At 38.7% G+C, this 21373-nt stretch overlaps 1 protein-coding gene across 1 annotated transcript in view; it reads right to left on the bottom strand.

The window, feature by feature from the left end:
* UTRN (utrophin) overlaps nucleotides 1-21373 on the bottom strand; it is a gene marked incomplete at both ends in the record, with an annotated part of 450045 nt that overhangs the window by 65483 nt on the left and 363189 nt on the right. The window contains 2 exons of the mRNA XM_079716566.1: nucleotides 4774-4848; nucleotides 6512-6573. Of these exons, the coding sequence (XP_079572692.1) occupies nucleotides 4774-4848; nucleotides 6512-6573 (137 nt within the window). The remainder of the gene's footprint in view (nucleotides 1-4773; nucleotides 4849-6511; nucleotides 6574-21373) is intronic.

Here is a 21373-nt window from a genome sequence, read left to right as displayed (position 1 = left end):
TGGCACTCAAGGTCTCATGTCTGCCCTTTCCCTCTATAAGCCTGATGCTCTCATTCACTTTCATTACTACAGTTATTACTTCTCTCTGGATGACTCCAGGTTCTGTTTTCTCATCCTGATCTCCTGCTTGAATACCTGACCCACATTCCCACTGCTCTGTTCCCAACCAGGGCTATATTATCATCTTCCAGGAATCTCCACCTTAATATGTCCAAATAAAGGTCTTGCCTTTTTGTTATGCAGAAATCCAGTAATGCTGTTACTACACAGACCATGAGTCTGCAAATCCCAAGATATCCTACCACTCTCCTTCTTGCACACTCTGCAATCTATCAAGTACCAAATCCTCCCAATTATTAGCTCTCCTCCCTCCTTACAAATCCATGCCCTCATCTCCCCTCCTATGCTCAGCCTCCATCACCTTTCACCTGAACTCTTTACTTGTCCTCTCTTCCCTTGGTCCTTTGATCTTAGATATTGTCTAACGCCTACATCCACGACTGGCCGTATGTCCTAACTTACACAAAACAGAAAACTGTTCTATAGCACCCCAAACTGTAAAGAAAATATCCAAACATTAAACACAACATTGTGAGAGCTTGAGGAACAAAAAACTAAGGGAATCAGAGAAGATTTCGTTAAAAATGACCTTGAAACTGGACCTAAACTGATTTTAAGGACATTTCAGAATACTGGACAAACTAGCTCATAAGCTACTCCATTTAGACACCATTATTACATGATGTTCCCTGAACTCCATCCAAGCCTTTGATTCTTATGAATATAACTCCCTTCCTTCTTACCCTTGATTACAGCCGTGTGCCTAAATCCTATGTGGCTTTTAGATCCTGGCTGATATACTTCCTACTCAAGGAAGCTTTGCCTTACACTTCACAATGAAGGGAATCTCTGTCAGTATTTCCCTTTGGCTTTCTGTTGCTGCCTAGCACATAAAGTTTTAAAATCAAAACACAAAAGAATATGTATAATACATATGTGTGGTCTAAAGAAAAATCATAGAACAAGCTCCCATTAATTCATTACACAGCTATAGAAATAGGCTATCACTGTATGTTGGAAGCTCGTTGGAAAAATCTCCTTAATTACATCCCCTCACAATCACAGGGAGAACCACTAATCATTGAATTCACTTTTTTTTTTTTTTTCAGTATGCAGGCCTCTCACCGTTGTGGCCTCTCCCGCTGTGGAGTAGAGGCTCCGGACGCGCAGGCTCAGCGGCCACGGCTCACGGGCCCAGCCGCTCCGTGGCATGTGGGATCCTCCCGGACCGGGGCACGAACCCGTGCCCCTTGCATCGGCAGGAGGACTCTCAATCACTGCGCCACCAGGGAAGCCCTGTATTTCACTTTTAATTTCTGAAAGTATATATGTGTCCCTAAATAACAGAGCACTTAGTTCTGCCTGGTTTTGAACTATATAAATAAATGGAATCAAACTGTACAAATTTCTTCTGCTACTTGATTTTTTTCATGCAACTTTATAATTCTAAGATTCAACCATGTTGATGCTGATTACTAGTTTATTTATTTTTGCTGCTGTATATCATATTTATGAATATGCCAAAATGAAACAAATGTTACTATTAATAAGTGCTGCTATAAATCCTATACATATTTCCTGGAGTACTCTGATAATTTTCAAACTCAAAGCATTCACCCATGGGGACTTCCCTGGTGGCGCAGTTGTTAAGAATCCTCCTGCCAATGCAGGGGACATGGGTTCGATCCCTGGTCCAGAAGGATCCCACATGCTGCAGGGCAACTAAGCCCGTGCGCCACAACTACTGAGCCTGTGCTCTAAAGGCTGCAAGCCTTAACTGCTGAGCCTGCATGCCACAACTACTGAAGCCCGTGTGCCTAGAGCCCGTGCTCCACAAAAAAGAGAAGCCACCGCAATGAGAAGCCTGTGCACTGCAACAAAGAGTAGCCTCCGCTTGCTGCAACTGGAGAGAGCCCGCGCGTAGCAACGAAGACCCAACGCAGCCAAAAAATAAATAAATGCATAAATAAATTTATAAAAAAAAATCATTCACTTGTGTCCTAGGAGACTGCTCTGTGCCAGAGATTGTATGAGGCCTGAAGTGGAGAAGGAAGCAGACTCACCCCTCACATAAAAGGTTAGTTCATTTGGAGAGACAGACGGTAGGTAAGTAAATACATAGAGTAGCAAATATTATGACAAGTGCCACATAAGGAAAGAAATGGAACCTATGACATGGAAAATCAGGAGTGACCTAGTTTGGAGTAGAGTAGCCAAGAAAGACTCATTAGAGACGGGTGGGTTAAACTAGGACCTAAAAAGGAAAAGAACGCACCAGCCACAAAGAGCTAAGACAGGAGCTCTTCAGGCAAGAGGAACAAAATACAGAGGTCACCATTTCAATGTCCACTAGAACTGTGAGAGCCCACTGTGGGCTGTGGTGAACGAGGCGAATGGAGAGACCAGCCAAGGCAAAGGCCGTTCTGTGCTGAGGGCAGCAGGATCTGTTGTAAGCAGGGGGGTTGTGTCCACGTGTAACGTGCTATCTCCGAATTTACGTTCCTTGAGCGTGGGAACCAAGTCTTTTTATATTGTTTTATCTCTTGCACAGTCTTGGAGCCCGATAAATGAATGAACAATGACAGTAACAACAGTGTGCCCTCTTTGTTAGGACACTGTGCTGGGTGGAGATTGACATGAAATGAGAGGTAACCGTTGACCTAAAGCAGGTGTCAACACAGATGGGGCAATCCTCCTCACATTATCTGTCACACAAAGCCACGTGAGAGGGGCTGATGGGAGCAAAAGTCGTTACAGGCCATCATAAAGTTCTGGAAAAACTGGAGGCAGGTGGGATTAGCTTGTAAATGTTTCCAAAAGAAGTAAATTTTTAACAGAATTTGGGAGGACCAAAGGGTTACAGACGATTGCAGAGGAAGAAGGGTCAGGGCATTTCGAGTAAACAGAAAGGATGGCAGAGGAAGAAGCAGATTAATCATAAACAGGTAGCTGGGTCAGCCGGGTCAGTGGTGCCAAGGCCCCGCTAGAAGGCAGCGGGGAAAGTGGCAGCCAGGTGGCCCTAAGGATATCACCTCGAACGTTTACAATCGAACCCAACCCAGCATGTTTCTAAGTGTGTGTTACTAAATGTCGTTTAGTTTAGAGGTAGGAGGCATCTCTCTTCTGCTTCTCTCTGGTTTGGAGGGATGAGCTGATGGATGGAGTTTTTTCTTTAGGACTCAAAAGAACCCACAGAAGAAAACACCAAATGCGTTAATATGTTTATCTGCCCAGAAGTATTACTAAAAACTGGGCCCATGTTCACAGTGATACAAAGCAGTCTCCCATCAATGGAGATTTTGTGGCTGAGTCATGTGTCCTCATTTTATAGCTCATCAGGACTGAGAAGCCCTTCCAGGTCTGTCAGCTGGATTCTGGACATGCAGCTGAGCCTCTTTCAAAACTGCTGTCACCCTGGCCCAACTGAGCTCACTGATATCCCTTCTGAGTGCTCCTAATTCACTTCCTATTCCCTTATGGGTCAACATACAGATCACTAGCCAGAGTGTGCTGGCTTTATATTTTGAGACTGGTTATCCTGCCATACTTGCTGTGACCACTACAACCTGCCAATGATCTTTGGGGCTCCAAGGATTACGGGCTTCCAGGCCATCTCAGCCTCTCGTCCATCGCCTAATCTGGAGGTGTTTTTCAGCCCTTCAGACAGCTCTTCCACACGTAGCCTGTTTTTCTTATTCTAAAGCTTTGCGTTACCATATTTTCTCGGAATGATTCTACACATCTCTTTCCTCAGCTCACCTCATGTAACCAGCTTAAAATGTATTTCTAATTTCTACTGACTTACAGAGCAGGTTTTTAACCTTAATATATTATTTTTCTAAGGGTATTCTGCAAAGCTTCACTGAACAGCCTAGACATACAACTGTTAACAAAAGGCAGCAAACAAGACTATTTGGAATTATTCAAATTATGCTGTTGTAAACGTATAGGCAAATGTTACTTTCCATATTAACTAACTGACAAAGCCTAAATGTTCTCTGAGTAGACTCAATCATTAAAACTGCAACCACAAATAGAATCCAGACAGCTTAAATCTATACTCTATTACAAGCATTCATATATATACTTAAATTTAGGTTATGGGGAAAGGAATCATCCTTTAGTAAAACTATCACAGACTATCACTCTGAACATACTCTCTACAGGTTAAAGTTCATGTTGATAACATTAAATGTCTCAAGACATGTTTAAATGAACACAGAGCCCTTTATCTAATATTCTAGGTACCAGTTCAAATTTGGATCAGGAATGCCATTTTCCAGTGTTTCTTTATTATATGATTGCACTGAATCAAACTGTTTGGAATCCTACACTTCCAAATGAATCCAAAGTACTAAAAAGGCAATGATCTACTACTTTGATTCCTTGATTTAATCCTTATAAATTGGGTGGCAGCATAATTTTTGAAAAAGCTTTTAATGTGACTCCTGTATTTTGGTTAATTTCATTCTCCAACTGAGAATGGCATATGTTCACTGGTTTTACTACTGCACGCATGCTGATGGGGCGAATAATAAAGCATTCACAGAAACACAGCCAACTCCTTGAGTGAGGTACACTGAAAATCAGATTAACTCCACAAACACATCACCCTCTTCATTTATCTTTGTCTTAAAAAAAAAAAAAAAAAAAAAACGAACAAGAAAGGCAATCCAAATAACAGAGTGATTAACTTTGGCAGAATAAACTCACAACATAGTGCTTTTTGTAGTCTTCGGATTTTGATGGCTGTACGGTAGGCAGAGAAACGTACATTATTCAGGTCAGCTGAAATGGAAAACGGGACACATTCAAAAGCATGCTTATGATTTAACTTACATTGAACGGCAAGAATATATTTGTTTACTTCAGTGATGGAAACGTATTATGTCTGTTCACATGAAAAGGTCTATTCCTAAAGTCTACAACATTTAAGAAAATAATTAAATGTTCATTAGCACCATGCTGAGATACTTTCCAAAGCAGTGTTACATGGATTTCAAGAAAGCATTTTCAAAAAGGAAATGGAGGGAAATGAGGAAAAGGAAACACAGCCTGTTGACTTTCCATGGCCTAAAAAATACATCTCACTGTAGGCTGAGGGCCCTGCCTTCTCTACTGCTAAGAGGGATCCTCCTCCAGGGCATTTTCCCCAAGGACAATCAGTTTTCTGTCAACCAGGCTGTCCATCTCACTACTCACAAAGCTAGTCTTATTTCTATGCTCCTTCTGTCCTGATCTATTTGCTTCCTCTGCCCTTTTATCAACCTGGTTAAAATTATACTATAATCAATACTCAAATCTTTAGAAACAATAGATTAACTCCAGTTAATAATATTGTATTGTATATTTAAAAGTTGCTAAAAGAGTAGATCTTAAAAGTTCTCATCACAAGAGAAAAATTATGTAACTATGTTTGATGATGGATGTTAATTAGACTTAACTGTGGTGATAATTTCACATATATACAAATATCGAATAATTACGTTGTACACCTGAAACTAATATAATGTTATATGTCAATTTTATCCTAATTTTTAAAAAATCTTAAAGATTTAGCATCAAGGTGAGAAAGAAAAGACACTGGAATTTCTTTCTTTGTCTCCTTAAAGACAGAGTATCCATATGAGAGACTAGAAGAGTTAGAAGAAAACTCAGAAGTCATCAACATTGGCCTCTTCGTTTTACCAACTAAACAATCCAGTGGCTTTTCTCTTGCTTGATCAACCTTTGCAGCTGTCCTCACCTACCCAAACAGAAGCTCACACAGAAGCCTGATATTTAAAGAGATAAAAAGGAGTGCCCCCTCCTTGCTGAAACGGGAGTGGGCATGAGAGCTTTGGGGTGCCACTCTCCCTCTCCAGCAGCACCTTAGCTCCCCCCAAAAGAAAACTCTTTCAAAGCCACTGGAATGACCTAAGGGAAGCAGCTAAATAATCAAAGTCACATTCTACTAGAAATCTACAAGGTCATAATTCTCATCTCACGTGTTTTCATGCATTTTTATATTAAAATGAATTTAGCTTTTAATGACAGCTTAGACAAAATGAAACTAGGCAAGCTAATTTAATAATATTTACTAAATAAAAAGTGAGTGAAAAGCAAATTTAAATCAGTGGATTAGAGGCTGCTGTACTCTACTTGTTTTTGTTTTCACTCAAAGCTGAAGTTTAAGATGACTCAATATGAGAGAGGTAAAACAAATTACACTCCTTTTAAAATCAACCTTCTTTGGCTCATACCATTTCAAACCCTGCATTCTCTTAAGAAGAAAGATAAACTCTGTTTATTGCATTGACCTTAGAAATTCAACTGCTTTCACATGCCCATGACATGATCCTTTAAACATAACATGCCATGTAAGGAAAGATGGTGACTACTGTCCATTTAAGAATATACAACTCTCAGTTGTTCAGGTTAATTCATTACTATTAACTAAAATAACACTCACCAAGAGATTGAAAGAGTTCAGTCATTTTAGGATGATCCCAAGAGGTTGTCTGTGTCTGATGACTGGAAAAAAATAGTAATATATTTAAATAAAAGAATGTATAAAATAATAACTGTCACACAGGAAATACACAAATAGGATTTTTTTTAATTCAAATGTTTAAGAATACATGCAAAATTATCCCCCGATGGATCACTCAGAAACCTGATGCCCAGTTATTACTTAATATATGAAACAATAGATTTTTATTTGAGGAATTATATCATGAAGCTATACATGAAATAATTTGCTTTATCTATTTCAAAAAGCAACTATTTACAACTAAATTACAATTACAACTAAAGATTAAAACCTAGATATAAAATGTGACTGTCATGGACCCTGGAGCCTCAGCCTTGATGTAGCCAGATCAGTGTAGGCTCCAGAATAATTCTACTCATGTTCGGTAGATATAGATTCTCATTCAGAATAAATCCTCTGAGAGCAGAAGTGCTCTGAAGAGTTGCTAAACTTTAGAAGTCCTAATCAGATTTCTAAAGAACAGAGAAATAGTTTAACTGTGAATAACATCTCCACCTCACAATCTACTGAGTCTTCCCCCTCTTTAACCTTGAGTCTTTCTTTCTTCAGTGTAAATGTGCCCTTTTTCCCCGTGGAGACTCACTCAGAAACCTAGAGTTGGTACAAAGCTTATCTTAAGCGAGTCAACAAATGCAGAAAGAAGCCTTGTCAGAGCTTCCTTTATCTGACTTAAAAGTAGCATCTTCTTGAAATGAGGCTACCATAAAAATCCTCTCAGGAGAGTTTCAGGGCTATGAAGAAGACAGAAAAACCACTAGCACCTGCACAAACAAACATTATCACAAACTTTCTTATCTCATGTTTGTTCTCCTAAAGAAACCTACTGGTTCTTCTCATAGAAGCCTTTTCTCCCCAATTCCTTTCCCCTACTAAATTGAATATATAAGCCCCAAATTCCAACCTCCTTTTTGAGTTACTCATCACTGTATGCAGATTGCATCCATAAATAAACTCTTTTCTCTTGCTAATTTGCCTTTTGTCAGTTTAATTCAGAAGTCACCAGAAATTGAACCTAAGAGGGTAGAGAAAAAAAATTCTTTCTCCTCCCTGATATGCTCTTCGTGAGTATCTGGATTCTCCACTCCCCTTATATATGTGTTTCTCTTTTGTCATTTTAACTTCACACTCCTCTCTCAGGTCTCAGACTCCCCTGGTTAACCAGTATTTTTTTTTTTTTTTTGTGGTACGCGGGCCTCTCACTGCCGTAGCCTCTCCCATTGCGGAGCACAGGCTCTGGACGCGGAGGCTCAGCGGCCATGGCTCACGGGCCCAGCCGCTCCGTGGCACGCGGGATCTTCCCGGACCGGAGCACGAACCCGTGTCCCCTGCATTGGCAGGCGGACTCTCAATCACTGCGCCACCAGGGAAGCCCAACCAGTATTTTTTATAGGTATTGGAACCGTTTTCTTCATGATCCTTATTCTTCACTTTAGAAGCAAGTTTTTATACTTTCTCTTTTTCTGTAAATTCCAAAACTAATTAGAAGTTTTGGGGAATAAGGTAAGGGTAATAATACAGATCAATGTAGTGCTTACATTAGGTTCCTTCTTTGTGTGTGTGTGTGTGTGTGTGTGTGTGAGAACAGCTCTTCAGTGGGTCAGTGGCCTTATTTAAAAATAGTTTACTGTCCATTATCTAGGTCAGAATAGAGTAATAACATTTAATAGTACTCCAAAGACTTCTTGGATGACACTCAGTTTTTATAAAACTGTTTAGTAAGCTAAGTGAAATTGCACAGTACACAAGAGACAGTGATATTAAAATATTCATACAATCAAATTTCAGGGAAATTAATGTTTAAAACCTTTGTAATATATCAAGGAGTGGGGCATGTAACTGCGAAAAGAACATAATCGATGTTATTGTACACAGGTAACAGAACCCCCAAACAACTCATAATTTGCTTTGAAAAATACTTCAAGTTTAGATTTGAAGAATCTAAACTTTAGGTATGTAAAATGTCCTGGAAATTCCAAAATCTCAAACAAAACAACATATGTTCAATGTGAAGGTCTGTCTCTGCAAGAGTTGGAAAGTTGTCTGATTCCTCTACCGGGTTCCTGACACCAATGCGAAGGCAAATATTTCCAAATATTTTGCTACCGAACACCAACCAAATCATCATTCTACCCTTTGACTATCTAAATTGCTCCAAAAACCACAGAGAAAGCACCAAAGCTGTGTGCCCTGATATTTTTACTGTTCATAGTGTGGCCCAAAGCTTGACAGAAATGCAGAATCTCAGACCCCTAACTGTATGGAACCAGAATCTTCATCTCATCAAAATCTCAAGTGATTCATATGCACATTCAAGTTTGAGAAGTACTGACCTAAAAGGCTCCTAATATATGAATGAAAGTACAAAATAAAAATAGAAAAGACATCTCCAAATTTTGCTAATAAAACAACCTCTTCCCTACTATTTATAAGAATTAAAGAAGAAAAAAAAAGAATTAAAGAAGGATTTGCTGAAAATACAGTATAATTGAAAGAAATTCATCACAGGCTCCCAGTTTTAAGAGAGCCTACCAGTATTCACTTGATCTCTTGTCTCTCCTCTGGAGTAATTTCAATCCCCATGGCAACACTACTGCTCAGAGATAGACATCCCATCGTGAAGGACCAAACCAGGCTCAAGGACCAAACCAAGGCTCCAGAACCAAACTAAAACTATGAGTAATGCAGAGCCAATCTTTATACTGAAACAACAAATATAAGTACACTTTCTCTAGAATCACAAGTGTTGTGCTTTGGCAAACAACCTCTATGGTACCACAAGGGACAAACACCACCAAGCAGTCAGACAGAGGACTGAGAATTCAATGAGAACACCCGCTTGCTAATGGCTCTTTTTAGTGAAACCAGCACTAGGAGCTGAGGGAACACACACACATTTGGCAAACAGATGGAAGGAGGGAAACGGCACCTCCCTTTGTGAATTCAATGCCAGTTGATTCATTAGGCAGAACTGCCAACGCTGAAAATAAACACAGCCTCTTGTTACAAAAGTACAACTGCAGCTTACCAAACAGCAGTTAAAAAAAAAAAAAGTAGTAGATGCAGTTGGCTGTTGGATTTTCTTTCTTTTTTTTAAGTTGGGGGAGGGTTTTAAAGCAAAATCCACACTCAATCCAAAGGCTCAAAGTATTTGAACAGCTGCAGATTGGTCAGCTCATCCTGCCAAAACGCTCCCAGTCCTCCCAGAGGAGGCAACCAAAACAGAATAAAAGAAGCATTTTTCCCCCAAAATAACAACAGTTTAGGTTCTGGCCAATCTCAAATATGAAAGAGGAGTAGCACTCAATATTGTACAGCTTGATAAACAATAAAATAAAGTTGCAATTTTGTTCCTAAAGATCCTCTTTGAAAGAGGGAACAGACGCAGGAATCTGTCCAAGAATAAAACGAAAAATTAAAAAATCTAACCAAGCATCAATTAGGAGTTAAGTCCAAATCATATGAGGAAAACAACAGAGAGAATATGTAACATATAACTAACTAGGGTGCCCAGCCAGACCAGTTTTGCTTGCGTGAGGAAAAATGGTGACACCTTTGATGTGGGCCAGAAGTTAGTGAGTGATACACCTGTGTAGCTGAGATTACCTTTGGGCTATTTTAAACTCTGCAAAATGAAGAAAACTGATAGTAATGCAAATGGTATTTTGTCCACAAAAAATGCAAATTGTGTCCAGTCAAATGCAATTGATTATTGTCCTGATGGATACTGACCAATCTGTCAGCTTTGCATCCATCCTTAATTCATTTTAGCATCCTTAACTTGACTATGAAGACTAGTACTTAGTATCCTCCTTGGAACCTGTTATAACTTCTTACCCATTCCCTTATTAATTAGTGAGTTGAATGAAATCTTTGACATATGCTCTTTTTATATTTGTACAAGTCAAGATTTTACCTAGTTTAAATTTTATTAAAATTTAAAAAATTTTTATTTTTAATTGAGATACAATTGGCATATAACATTGTGTAAGTGTAAGGCGTACAACATGTTGGTTTGATATATTTGTATATCGCAATATGATCACCACTGCAGCATTAGCTAACACCCCTATCACATCACATAATCATCATTTCCTTTTTTGTGGTAAGAACATTTAAGGTCTAGTCTCTTAGCAACTTTGAAGTTTATCATACAGCATTGGTGTCTATAAATCACTGTGCTGTGCATTAGATCTCCATTACCTAATTTTTAAAATTATCCTTCAACACCTGGGACAGTTCTGGTTTATACCTGCTGTCACATATAATTATTAAAGTGCCCCTGTACTCTTAAGTGTCCCAGTTGGGATAACACATGACCCTAGAGTTTATGGACTTTGAGGAAATATTAAACCAGTAAGGTTAATAAGTAGCATATGCTTCTACCTATTATTATTCATAATGTATTCTCACAAGCCACAGAAAGTTAAACACAAATAAGATTGTACACCAATGAATAGAACACAAAGAATGTTGTGTCATAACACTGCCCAGTATATAAGACAATGAACCAACAGCAATTTACATGTAACGTTGATAAGATACTAATGTCTGGGCAAAGACTGCTCTGGGGAAGGTACTTTTTGTTTTGTTTTGTTTTGTTTTGTTTTGCGGTACGCGGGCCTCTCACTGTTGTGGCCTCTCCCATTGCGGAGCACAGGCTCTGGACGCGCAGGCTCAGCAGCCATGGCTCACGGGCCCAGCCGCTCTGCGGCACGTGGGATCTTCCCAGACCGGGGCACGAACCCGTGTCCCCTGCATCGGCAGGCGGACTCTCAACCACTGCGCCACCAGGGAAGCCCCTGGGAAAGGTACTTTTTAAACGCATTTGTTCTCATTAGAGTGGTCTCATTTTTTCCATTAAAAGATGTTGAGATGGGATCCTGGTTATCCAAAAACTGACACTTTACCAAACACACTTACTTGTTACTTATCTCTCCAATTTTATGTTTGAAACTGGATTTTGTGGGTTTTGCCATTTATCATTCCATTCCAATTTTAAAGGTGTATAAGACAAAAAAATGTAGGTGAGTGAGTTAATTAAAAATACAAGTGTGAGAAAAAGGATAGGTATAATGCTCTGGATAAGACAATCACAGAAAGAGAAATATTTCTTCTTTGCTGTACCTAGTGAACGAGGACACACTAGGTGAGGATGTATAACATTAATTACAGTAATAGTCTATTATTTGAGCGCTCAATTTGTACCAGGTACTCTTCTAAACTCTTTCTATGTGTAACCTCAAATCCAAACAATAATTCTGAGTTTGGTGCCAATATTATCCCCACTTTACAAATGAAGAAAACTAGGACAAACTTAGATAACCTGCTCAAGGTCACAGTTAGTAAATAGTGGAAATGGAATCTGAACACAGATGGTCTGATTTAAAGCCTGAGTCCTTAATATGGAAGTGTACTTGCACGATTGTGGTTTTAAAGTATTTCTGATGAATCTGTCTAAATTTGAGTCTGAGGTCCATCATTATAATCATTACAAACAACCTCATCTCTCTTGCTTCTCTCACTCCTGGCAAAACCCAAGCATAGATCAGCTCAATTACTTGCCTTCTCTGGACGGGAGCAGCTGTGCATGAATACAGCTGGAGAAAATCACTCAACAGACAGACTGATTTTACTTTAAGTATTTGACTTCAAACCTCAAATGTCCAAGTGCTGGCAAATGAACTACATTCCCTAATAAATGTGCCTCCAGAGACCAAAACAACAATTTACTACAGCCATTTCTTTCTGCAAACCTAAGTATGTTTCCCGGCCTGCCTAAGTATCATTTAACTGGATCTCACACTTCATTGTAAAAACTAAAAACCATCAGACTAGAATTCCTTCATCTTCCCACCACTAAATCAATAAACTTCCCCCGACAACAACACACCCCCTATCTTGCATCTATATTTCCTGCTAGCTAGCACCCCTTTTCTCGTCTTTACAGACAAAATTCTCAAATGAAGAGTCCACATCCTCATGTCTCATTCAGGACTCAACCCACTTCTACTTGATTTCTAACCTCACTCCTCCACCCAAACTGGTCCTGTCAAAATTAGCAGTAAACTCCATGTTGTCAGGTGGAATGCCTGCTTTTCTGTCTTCAGCTCGCTAGACTTCTCCTCACAAGTGGGGGGAAATAAGGAAGAGACAATAAACTTCACAAGTAAGTTACACAGTATAGTGGAAGCTGAGAGGTGCTGGGTAAAAAATAGAATCTCCAGAATGAAGTTCACACAGGCGAAATGTAGGCTCTTTGAACACCCTCTTTACATATACTTATACAAGTTATATATAGGAATCAAGCAGGGCTCTCAAGTAATCAAATTTGCATTCAGGTGACTAAAGCATAAAGACTGAAAACACATTCTGGCAACCTGATGTGATGTCATTTATCTGAGTAATATCTTTTTAAAGACCTAAGAGGTAACATTTTGGAATTTTTAACCCCCTCAACCTTGGTTTCATCATGCATGAATATATGAAGAATATGGAATACTCCTATCAGTAATATTGATTCTTCCTCTGTGTGTGTGCTTGTGTGTTTGTGTGTGCTTGTGTGTGTGACTAGGGTTGAGGGGCCTCTGGGGAGGGGACGGGGTAGCACATGAGGATGCTGTGTGAGGGTAAACGTATATGTTCCTCAGGTTATATGTAACTTCTTGAACCCTCACAAACACTTTCTACCATTCTCTAGTCTTTTAAAGGCAGAAAATCCAAGGTTATACTTTTGGAAACATAAGAATAAATCTAAGGGAAAACTTAAAGTTTGAATGTCAACATTTCAAGAAAAAAAAAACCCTTCTGTTCAAGATCCAAATAAGATAGATGATCCCACTTGACAACGGATATCATAAAAGCACAACATCTTCCTTAAGAAAATGCCATTAGTTTGTCATCAAAATGAAGACACAAATCAGGAAGACTAAATTGTGAACAATGGATAATTCCAAATCTGTTGGATTCAATTATAAAATTGCTGTTAAAAAGAAACAATAAGCCCAAAATGGAGTCAATTGTGCTACACCCCATGGAGACTTAATACCTAACCTCACTGCAGTTTCAGCCTCTCCCAGGAGTGGAATAAACCAGTCAGGAATGTCCTGGTCAGCACTAGTGAGGGAATCTATATAAGAAGACTATTGCATTCCCTTTCCCACAAAAGAAGATGACCTAGCCTGAACCAGTCTTTTATTTTGCTAATAACCTTCTTGTTATCAGCCTCAGGCCCCCAGTTTCTACAAAAGCCTTCCATTTTGTACAATTCCTTGAAGCTCCTTTTTTCTCTTTACTAGATGGGCTTCTGTCCAATTCATAGATCGTTGAATAAAGCCAATGAGATCTTTAAGTTTTCTCAGTTGAATTTTGCTTTTTAACAATGTACTTAAAATTATTTCACATGTAGGATACAAAATAGAAATTGTATCTATTTCAAAGATATAATCATGTAAAGGGCTATAAAGAAACACAGGCTACAGCACACCCCAAAATACAAGTGTCAATATCCCAGGCAAGAATGATAGAACAAGACAAGGTTTGTTTGAGTCTGTTTTTAAGTAGTAGGATTAACGACCAAAGTGGATATGCCTGGGTGTGAGAGGAGATTCAGGTGACACTTGTTTTGAAGGCACTGGAAGAGTGTCTGGAAGAATAGACACTTAATAAATGCTGGGGAGCCTCTCCTCTGGTAATATCTCTACATGGACCCAGAACTGAGGGAGTCCCAATCCCACCCAACTCTACCCTCCTGTCTCTTTAAACCCTCAAACTTGGGAGAATCAGACCATCAACCAACACTGCTGCAGGCCGTCTATTGTTGCACTGGGGAGCCCTGTACACTCCTGCCTGGGGGTGTTAACCCCAGGATTATGCTCCCACCAGAGTTCAGTTTATCATTGTATCCTTAAAGTTTGTTTTCAAAGCTGAATTTATATCATTTAGGTTTTTTTTAATTTAACTACTTTATCTATTTCACTTTTTTTTTTTTTTTTTTTTTTTTTTTTTTGTGGTACGTGGGCCTCTCACTGTTGTGGCCTCTCCCATTGCGGAGCACAGGCTCCAGATGCACAGGTTCAGCGGCCATGGCTCACGGGCCCAGCCGCTCCACAGCATGTGGGATCTTCCCGGACCGGGGCACGAACCCGTGTCCCCTGCATCGGCAGGCGGACTCTCAACCACTGCACCACCAGGGAAGCCCCACATATATTTTTAAATGAGAAATTAATTCTAATTTTTTCTATAGAGTTGTATTGAATCTTCTACTGTATCATTTCAGCTAATAATCAGTACAGAAAAAATATTCTATTTATTTCACAATTTTCACATTATTACTTCTGTACTGTTGCTAATTGTAATGACTATTTAAAAATTTAATCAGTACAAATTCAAGAACCAATATCTTTTATTTCTCCTTCCCTTAATGACCCCTCAGTGATCTTCCCTGTATCGTATGGTAGACCTTTATCAATTGCATCCCTGACTCTAAAAATCACACTGTGTAGTAAGCCTGATGCTGCTGTTATAATTCAATGTAACTGAGTAATCTAGAAGATTCCAAGCCAAAATTCCACTTCATAGTTATAATAACTCCGGCACCAGCAACGTATGGATGAATGGCAGGAAAGATGGTATCTTCTTAAGTCCTGAACTAGTCAATGTATTTCTAAGACAGTGTCAACTTCACCTAAATTACCTCAACAAACTAGGACACTGGTAAATACTCTAGTAGTTGCCCATTTGGGGCTGCTGCGCAGCAGGCGGTCTCCTGCTTAGTTTTCTAGTTAGCCAAGGTATGCTCTTCGTTTGTCTGAAGCTGCCTCCACCTCCAGAAGGTTGAGTGATCCCAAGGCACTTACATTCATAAAGCAATTTTATTCTTACCTCCTCATCAGCAGAGTTGGCCCAGTGAGTTTTAAACATTTATTTTCAAGAAAAATAAAGTCACAGACCATTTCTTGGACAAAGAGACTCTCCAGTCCATTCTCTTATATTTCTATTTCATTTATTTATTTATCACTCAAACCAAAAACACAAGCCCCATTTCTGGAAAGAGACTCAAAGTGTGTCCCAAGACGTCGCCACTTAAAATTCTGGAACCGAAAAGATGCCCTCTCCCATCATGATTAAGGAAGATGAGAGGGATGAAGGCTGCTATAGGAAGCCTTTCAGAGAGAACTATCTTCCATTATTAGAAATATCTTTGTTATGGATTTATTTTGTTTGGGGATGAGTTTCCTTAACATTTAAAGCTAAAATGCTTTATGTTCATTTCTCTTTTGGTGTTGTTGTACCTATACATTTGTTAGCTCTGGTTTTCCAGTGAGGCTGGATATTTGAATTTCCCATTACTGTCCCTCCTCTCTGCTCTTATTTAGGGAAGAAATATTTCACCTACATCATCTAAGCAGGGTTCGCAATTCCTCTAAAGAAATAAGCATTAATTCTCTCCTTTAGACTGTGCATACATGAGACAAGTACATGCAGTTTATGCAAATAAACTGCATGACTGTTATAAAGAACAACTACTTGCTCTCCAAGATTTCATTTATAACTATACACTACATTTTTTTTCTAGCAACTGATGGATTAGGGCAATAGAGGGTACCCTTGGGAGGCAAGACAGGGGTCTAAAACAGTACTGCAGGATTACCCATTATGAACACAAGGACAGAAAAGGAAATATAAAAGAGATGTGATCAATTGAGGGAACTCTTGATTTAGACTTATTCATAAGGGGGAGTTAGAACAAGGTAGAGACTGCAAGTTAGCGGTATTTGTAGATACAGATTAGTTTATTCTGGTTAATACATTGTAATATTGAGGGATGTCAGTTGTAGAGAATGTGATAGGTATTACCTATATAATCAGAGATGACTAAAGTGTTCATGTTAAAGCTGGGTGTGTGTGACTGCATTATAAAGAATTAAGCTTTGTACTTCAGATTCTAGTGGGAAAAACAAAGCTATAGAACTGGTGAGCTGTGAGCTTGAGCAGAATCATCATTTGTACCAAGACAAAGTCATGCACTTGGGGTTTAGAGAAGACACTGTAGAGGGAGAGAGGAAAACCATATTTCCTAATTATACTTTACTAAATTCTATGAAGCAGGATGGCTTACTAACAGGCTGAATAAGGCAGAGAGTCACCTATGCTAAAAGTCCCTATTAGGGGACCTATAAGAAAGCTTTGTTGGCCAGGCTCCTCTCAGATGGAAATCTCCCCAGTGCCAGAAAACTCCAGACCTTGTGAATGAGCAAAGGTAGAGGAGGACCAGAGAGTTTGCTCTCCCACCTCAGAACTCCTGTCATGATCCCACTTGCAGGACTGTGGAGAATGACATTTGCTATCGATAGAAAAGCACCTTTGTCCATCATCAGACCACAGTGTGAACCTTCCTTAATCATATATTTGGCCTACAGTAATTGGCTTACCGTTAATCCTACAGAAAAGGCAGTGTGCAGCACTGGAGAAAGCATGGTCTTGCTCTTAGACAGCTCTGCACTTAAGTGTTGGCACATAGCAGGTACACAGTAAATGGTAACCAGTCTATAGTGTGAAAGAAAGGATGTCTGCTCATACTTTCTCCACCTGACTGCACTTTCCTAAATATAGTCCTTTATCCCACCCCAATTTTCCATGGGACTAAAAATTTCTGTCCTCTACCTCCTCTAACACAGAGAACAGGAGGCAGTAGGTGCATGGTGGTCAAGGGTTCAGGCACTGGAGTCAGTTCCTGGGTTTGAATGCCAGCTCTTAGATTTCCTGGCTGTGTAATCTCAAGCAAGCTGTGTGTGTTCTTATTACCTAAGCCTTGCCTATAAATGGGGGTAATGATAGTACCTATACTTCACTGGGCTACTGTGAGAATTAAAAGAGAAAACCCCTGCACAGGATTAGCACAGTGGCTGGCAAATGAATATTCAAAACATATAATTTATTACAATGACCATTATTATCACCCACTATGACTATTTATTATTTTTATTATTATTATTATTTTTGGATCAAAAAGAGAAGCAATGAGATTTATATGACTAATATGACATATTAAGAAAATTCAACCCAACTTCCCTGGTGGCACAGTGGTTAAGAATCCACCTGCCAATGCAGGGGACACAGGTTCCAGCCCTGGTCTGGGAAGATTCCACATGCCACGGAGCAACTAAGCCCATGAGCCACAACTACTGAGCCTGTGCTCTAGAGCCCGCGTGCCACAACCACTGAGCCTGTGCTCTAGAGCCCGTGTGCCACAACTACTGCAGCCCATGCGCCTAGAGCCCATGCTCCGCAACAAGAGAAGCCACCGCAATGAGAAACCCACGCACCCCAACAAAGAGTAGCCCCCGCTCGCCACAACTAGAGAAAGCATGCACACAGCAATGAAGACCCACACAGCCAAAAAATAAATGGAATTAAAAAAAAAAAAAAGAAAAGAAAATTCATCCCAAGGCTTTTATTCATCATTCCCTTTACACCTGAAACTCCCTGGATGTTAAGTTTTAGTTGAGGAAACGTACAACCTGTAGAAAGCACAACACATGACCAAAAATTTACAGAGAAAGAGATTGTGCTTTTACGGTAGACTTTTGTACATTGTGAAGGCAGCAAGAGCCATTTCAAATTTTCTTAAATTGATGGAACAATGAGCTGTCATTGGACTATACTAGAAAAGAAAAATAATTAGATCAGCTTTGGAAAGTCTACCTTAGATGCAGCAAATATCATTTAAAGATATGAGTTTCAACTTAAGATATTAACATAGAGGGATTTACACTACATAGACTCTTATGGTTCAGATCTATATTGTATCATTTTCTAGAAACAAATGAGTCATGGAGCCATGGCAGTACACCTCAAAATATTAATAATGAATTACCTAGAGAGAAAGAAGTACACTGGGGTGCCATCCAAGTATGGTTTAATTATCCTATAAAATTAAAATACAAAATAAAAACAATTTGTCCTTCCCATTCTCTGCCATATTTCTTGCTATATTCTGGCATTAGAGTATATAAAACTATATACTTAAATATTGAAAATATCTAATATTTCTACCTGAAGATTATTTTTTTGTTGGCCAAATTAATACATCCTAATATGCTCCGGGAAACTCTAGTTGCATGACAATCATGCAAAATTTGTTTCTAACATTTTTCTTCTACTTACTTGTGCAGCCATGCAAAGGGAAGTGTATACTAAAAGACTTTTCATTCATCATTTACTTGCTTATTAATTTATTTGGGAATTAAATTTTGTTTTCATAATGATTTTTCATCTGGAAATACTGGCATGTATAATCTTATCTCTAGTGACTGATGTTCCTTCTTTATGAGGAAATAAACTGTTAGGTTACACAACAGAGCAAATAATGAAAGAATCTGGTTAAAACAAGTTTTCTAAAAATAAGAGAATTCACTCTATATACAGGGGCAGATTTCTAAATATTTGACAATCCTAAAGCATTTAACACTAAAATTTTAAAATATTTAAGAAAATCCAATCTTTCACTAATGATGTTGAAAATATTTCAGGATGCTACAATCCTATAGGTCACATTAAAAATATTGGTCATCAATGTATTATATATATTTTGAAATGCTGATTATAGTGCTCTAGCCAATAAGATGCCAGATAACCCAGCTTTCACTCTACCTGTCTGCCCCATAAGAACCTTGTAGACTGAGCAAGGATACAATTCTGCTAGATCCTCTCAAAATTATAAAAACACTGAATTAGTGAAATTCTAACTTAGACAATGTAATTCTCAGTCATGTATAACCGGCCTGGACATATAGAAATTCCTTTTAATAGTAATGTTGAAATGACAGATGGGTTTTTTTTTTCTTTTTTTGTGGTATGAGGGGCTCTCACTGTTGTGGCCTCTCCCGTTGTGGAGCACAGGCTCCGGACATGCAGACTCAGTGGCCATGGCTCATGGGCCTAGCCGCTCCGCGGCATGTGGGACCTTCCTGGACCGGGGCACGAACCCGTGTCCCCTGCATCGGCAGGCGGACTCTCAACCACTGCCCCACCAGGGAAGCCCCAACAGATGGATTTTTTAAAGTGCCAAATCAAATAGATAACCACTGCATAAACATAATCAAGCAACAGATTTAAAATTTGTTTTTCTTTTTTTTTGGCCGTACCACACAGCTTGTGGGATTTTTGTTCCCCAACCAGGGATCAAACCCGCGCCCTCCACAGTGATGGCAAGGAGTCCTAAGCACTGGACCGCCAGGGAATTCCCGAATTTAGTATTTTCTTTACCTAGTAAGAACAAAAATATGCCTCTTGGATCCAATTTACATTTTTTAAAAATCAGATGATACAGAAGTCTAGGTCAATTCAGTAAATTAATTAATTTGCATGGACTTCTAGATTTTGTATAATACATATATCAGTTTTCTATTGCTGCTGTAACAAATTACCACAAAATAAATGTCTCCCTGAGGTAAAAACAAGGTTTGCAGGGCTGTGTTTCTTTCTGGAGGTTCCAAGAGCACATCCCTTTTCCTTGCTTTTTCCAGCTTCTAGAGGCTGTCTGCATTCCTTGGCTCATATCCCAGTCTGCAACTTCATATAACCTAATCTATCCACATCCAAGGGTCAGGATGTGGGCATCTTTGTATGGCCAGATTCTGCCTATTGCAGCACATCAGATTTATACTAAAACCTGTAATATTCAAGTCAATATTCACCCAGCAAATTGAAACTCTCTAATACTATAACTATTATTATTATGTAGAATATAAATTAAAATGTTTTAAATTTGGATCAGAGGATCGCATCTTTTCTTAATAAAGACGTCAATTTGCTGAGCCTCTGACTTCTTTCCCTTCATGCCTGCGTGAGTTTGATACTATTCAACCGCTTTGCTACCTTATACCTAAATTTACCACAACTCAGTACATGGTAGATTATACACTGATAAAAGTATTAAATTCTCTTAAGACAATGTAACATATATTGCTTATTATATTTATTATGTATTATGGCAAAATTATTATTATTTTTAACCTGAGGATACATTTCAGACCACAATAAAGCCTTCATAGGAAAATACTATTTCTAAACATTTTGATTTCACACACAAAGAGGGATATTGGAAGAGCAGATTATTAGTGTTGGCATGGATTTTGGAGATACCACATGCCATTTTAGGAAGGATATATAGGAAACTTGGCCCAGAGATCTTCACTTGACTCGTGCGAGGTTACAGGACTAATCTGAAACAGCGCTGACTCCTGGTAACAGCGAACATTCTTCTCATAACTAGGCCACCGTTCAACTTATACATAAAATAGATCCAACTACAACTCTTATCACCTTTATCACATTGTAAATCAATAATTTACATCTCAAGGGATTTCACAAGAAGAATTTTATCATTCTGCCAATGACAACACACAGACTAAGCCAAGGATCAAATCCTATGCAGACCTTATGTAAATTATACAAAATTTATAAAATGTTACATAATAAGGAGAAACTCACTATGTAAAAAAGAAGGAACTGTCAAGTTGACAACAAAAATGTTGGATAATAAAACTAATGTTGTAGATAATTTCCATAAGTCTAAAAGAACTTGAAAATATTGAACTTTTTAATGATAAAATATTTTTTTTGGTGGATTAAAATGAGAAGTGTCCAAGTACTTTTTAAATGCATTTTCTGGGAGACACAAAAATGGCTTAGAATCAATACAGTTTGATAAACATCATTATGTCAAGAATATTTAGGAATTTTGTCATTTTCCCAAATATTTTAATACCTGCTTTATAA

This window comes from Hyperoodon ampullatus (genome assembly GCF_949752795.1).
Source record: "Hyperoodon ampullatus genome assembly, chromosome: 12".
NCBI classification, from domain to species: domain Eukaryota; kingdom Metazoa; phylum Chordata; class Mammalia; order Artiodactyla; family Ziphiidae; genus Hyperoodon; species Hyperoodon ampullatus.
The sequence above is the reverse complement of the archived record's forward strand: the minus strand, read 5'-3'. Positions and strand labels throughout refer to the sequence as shown.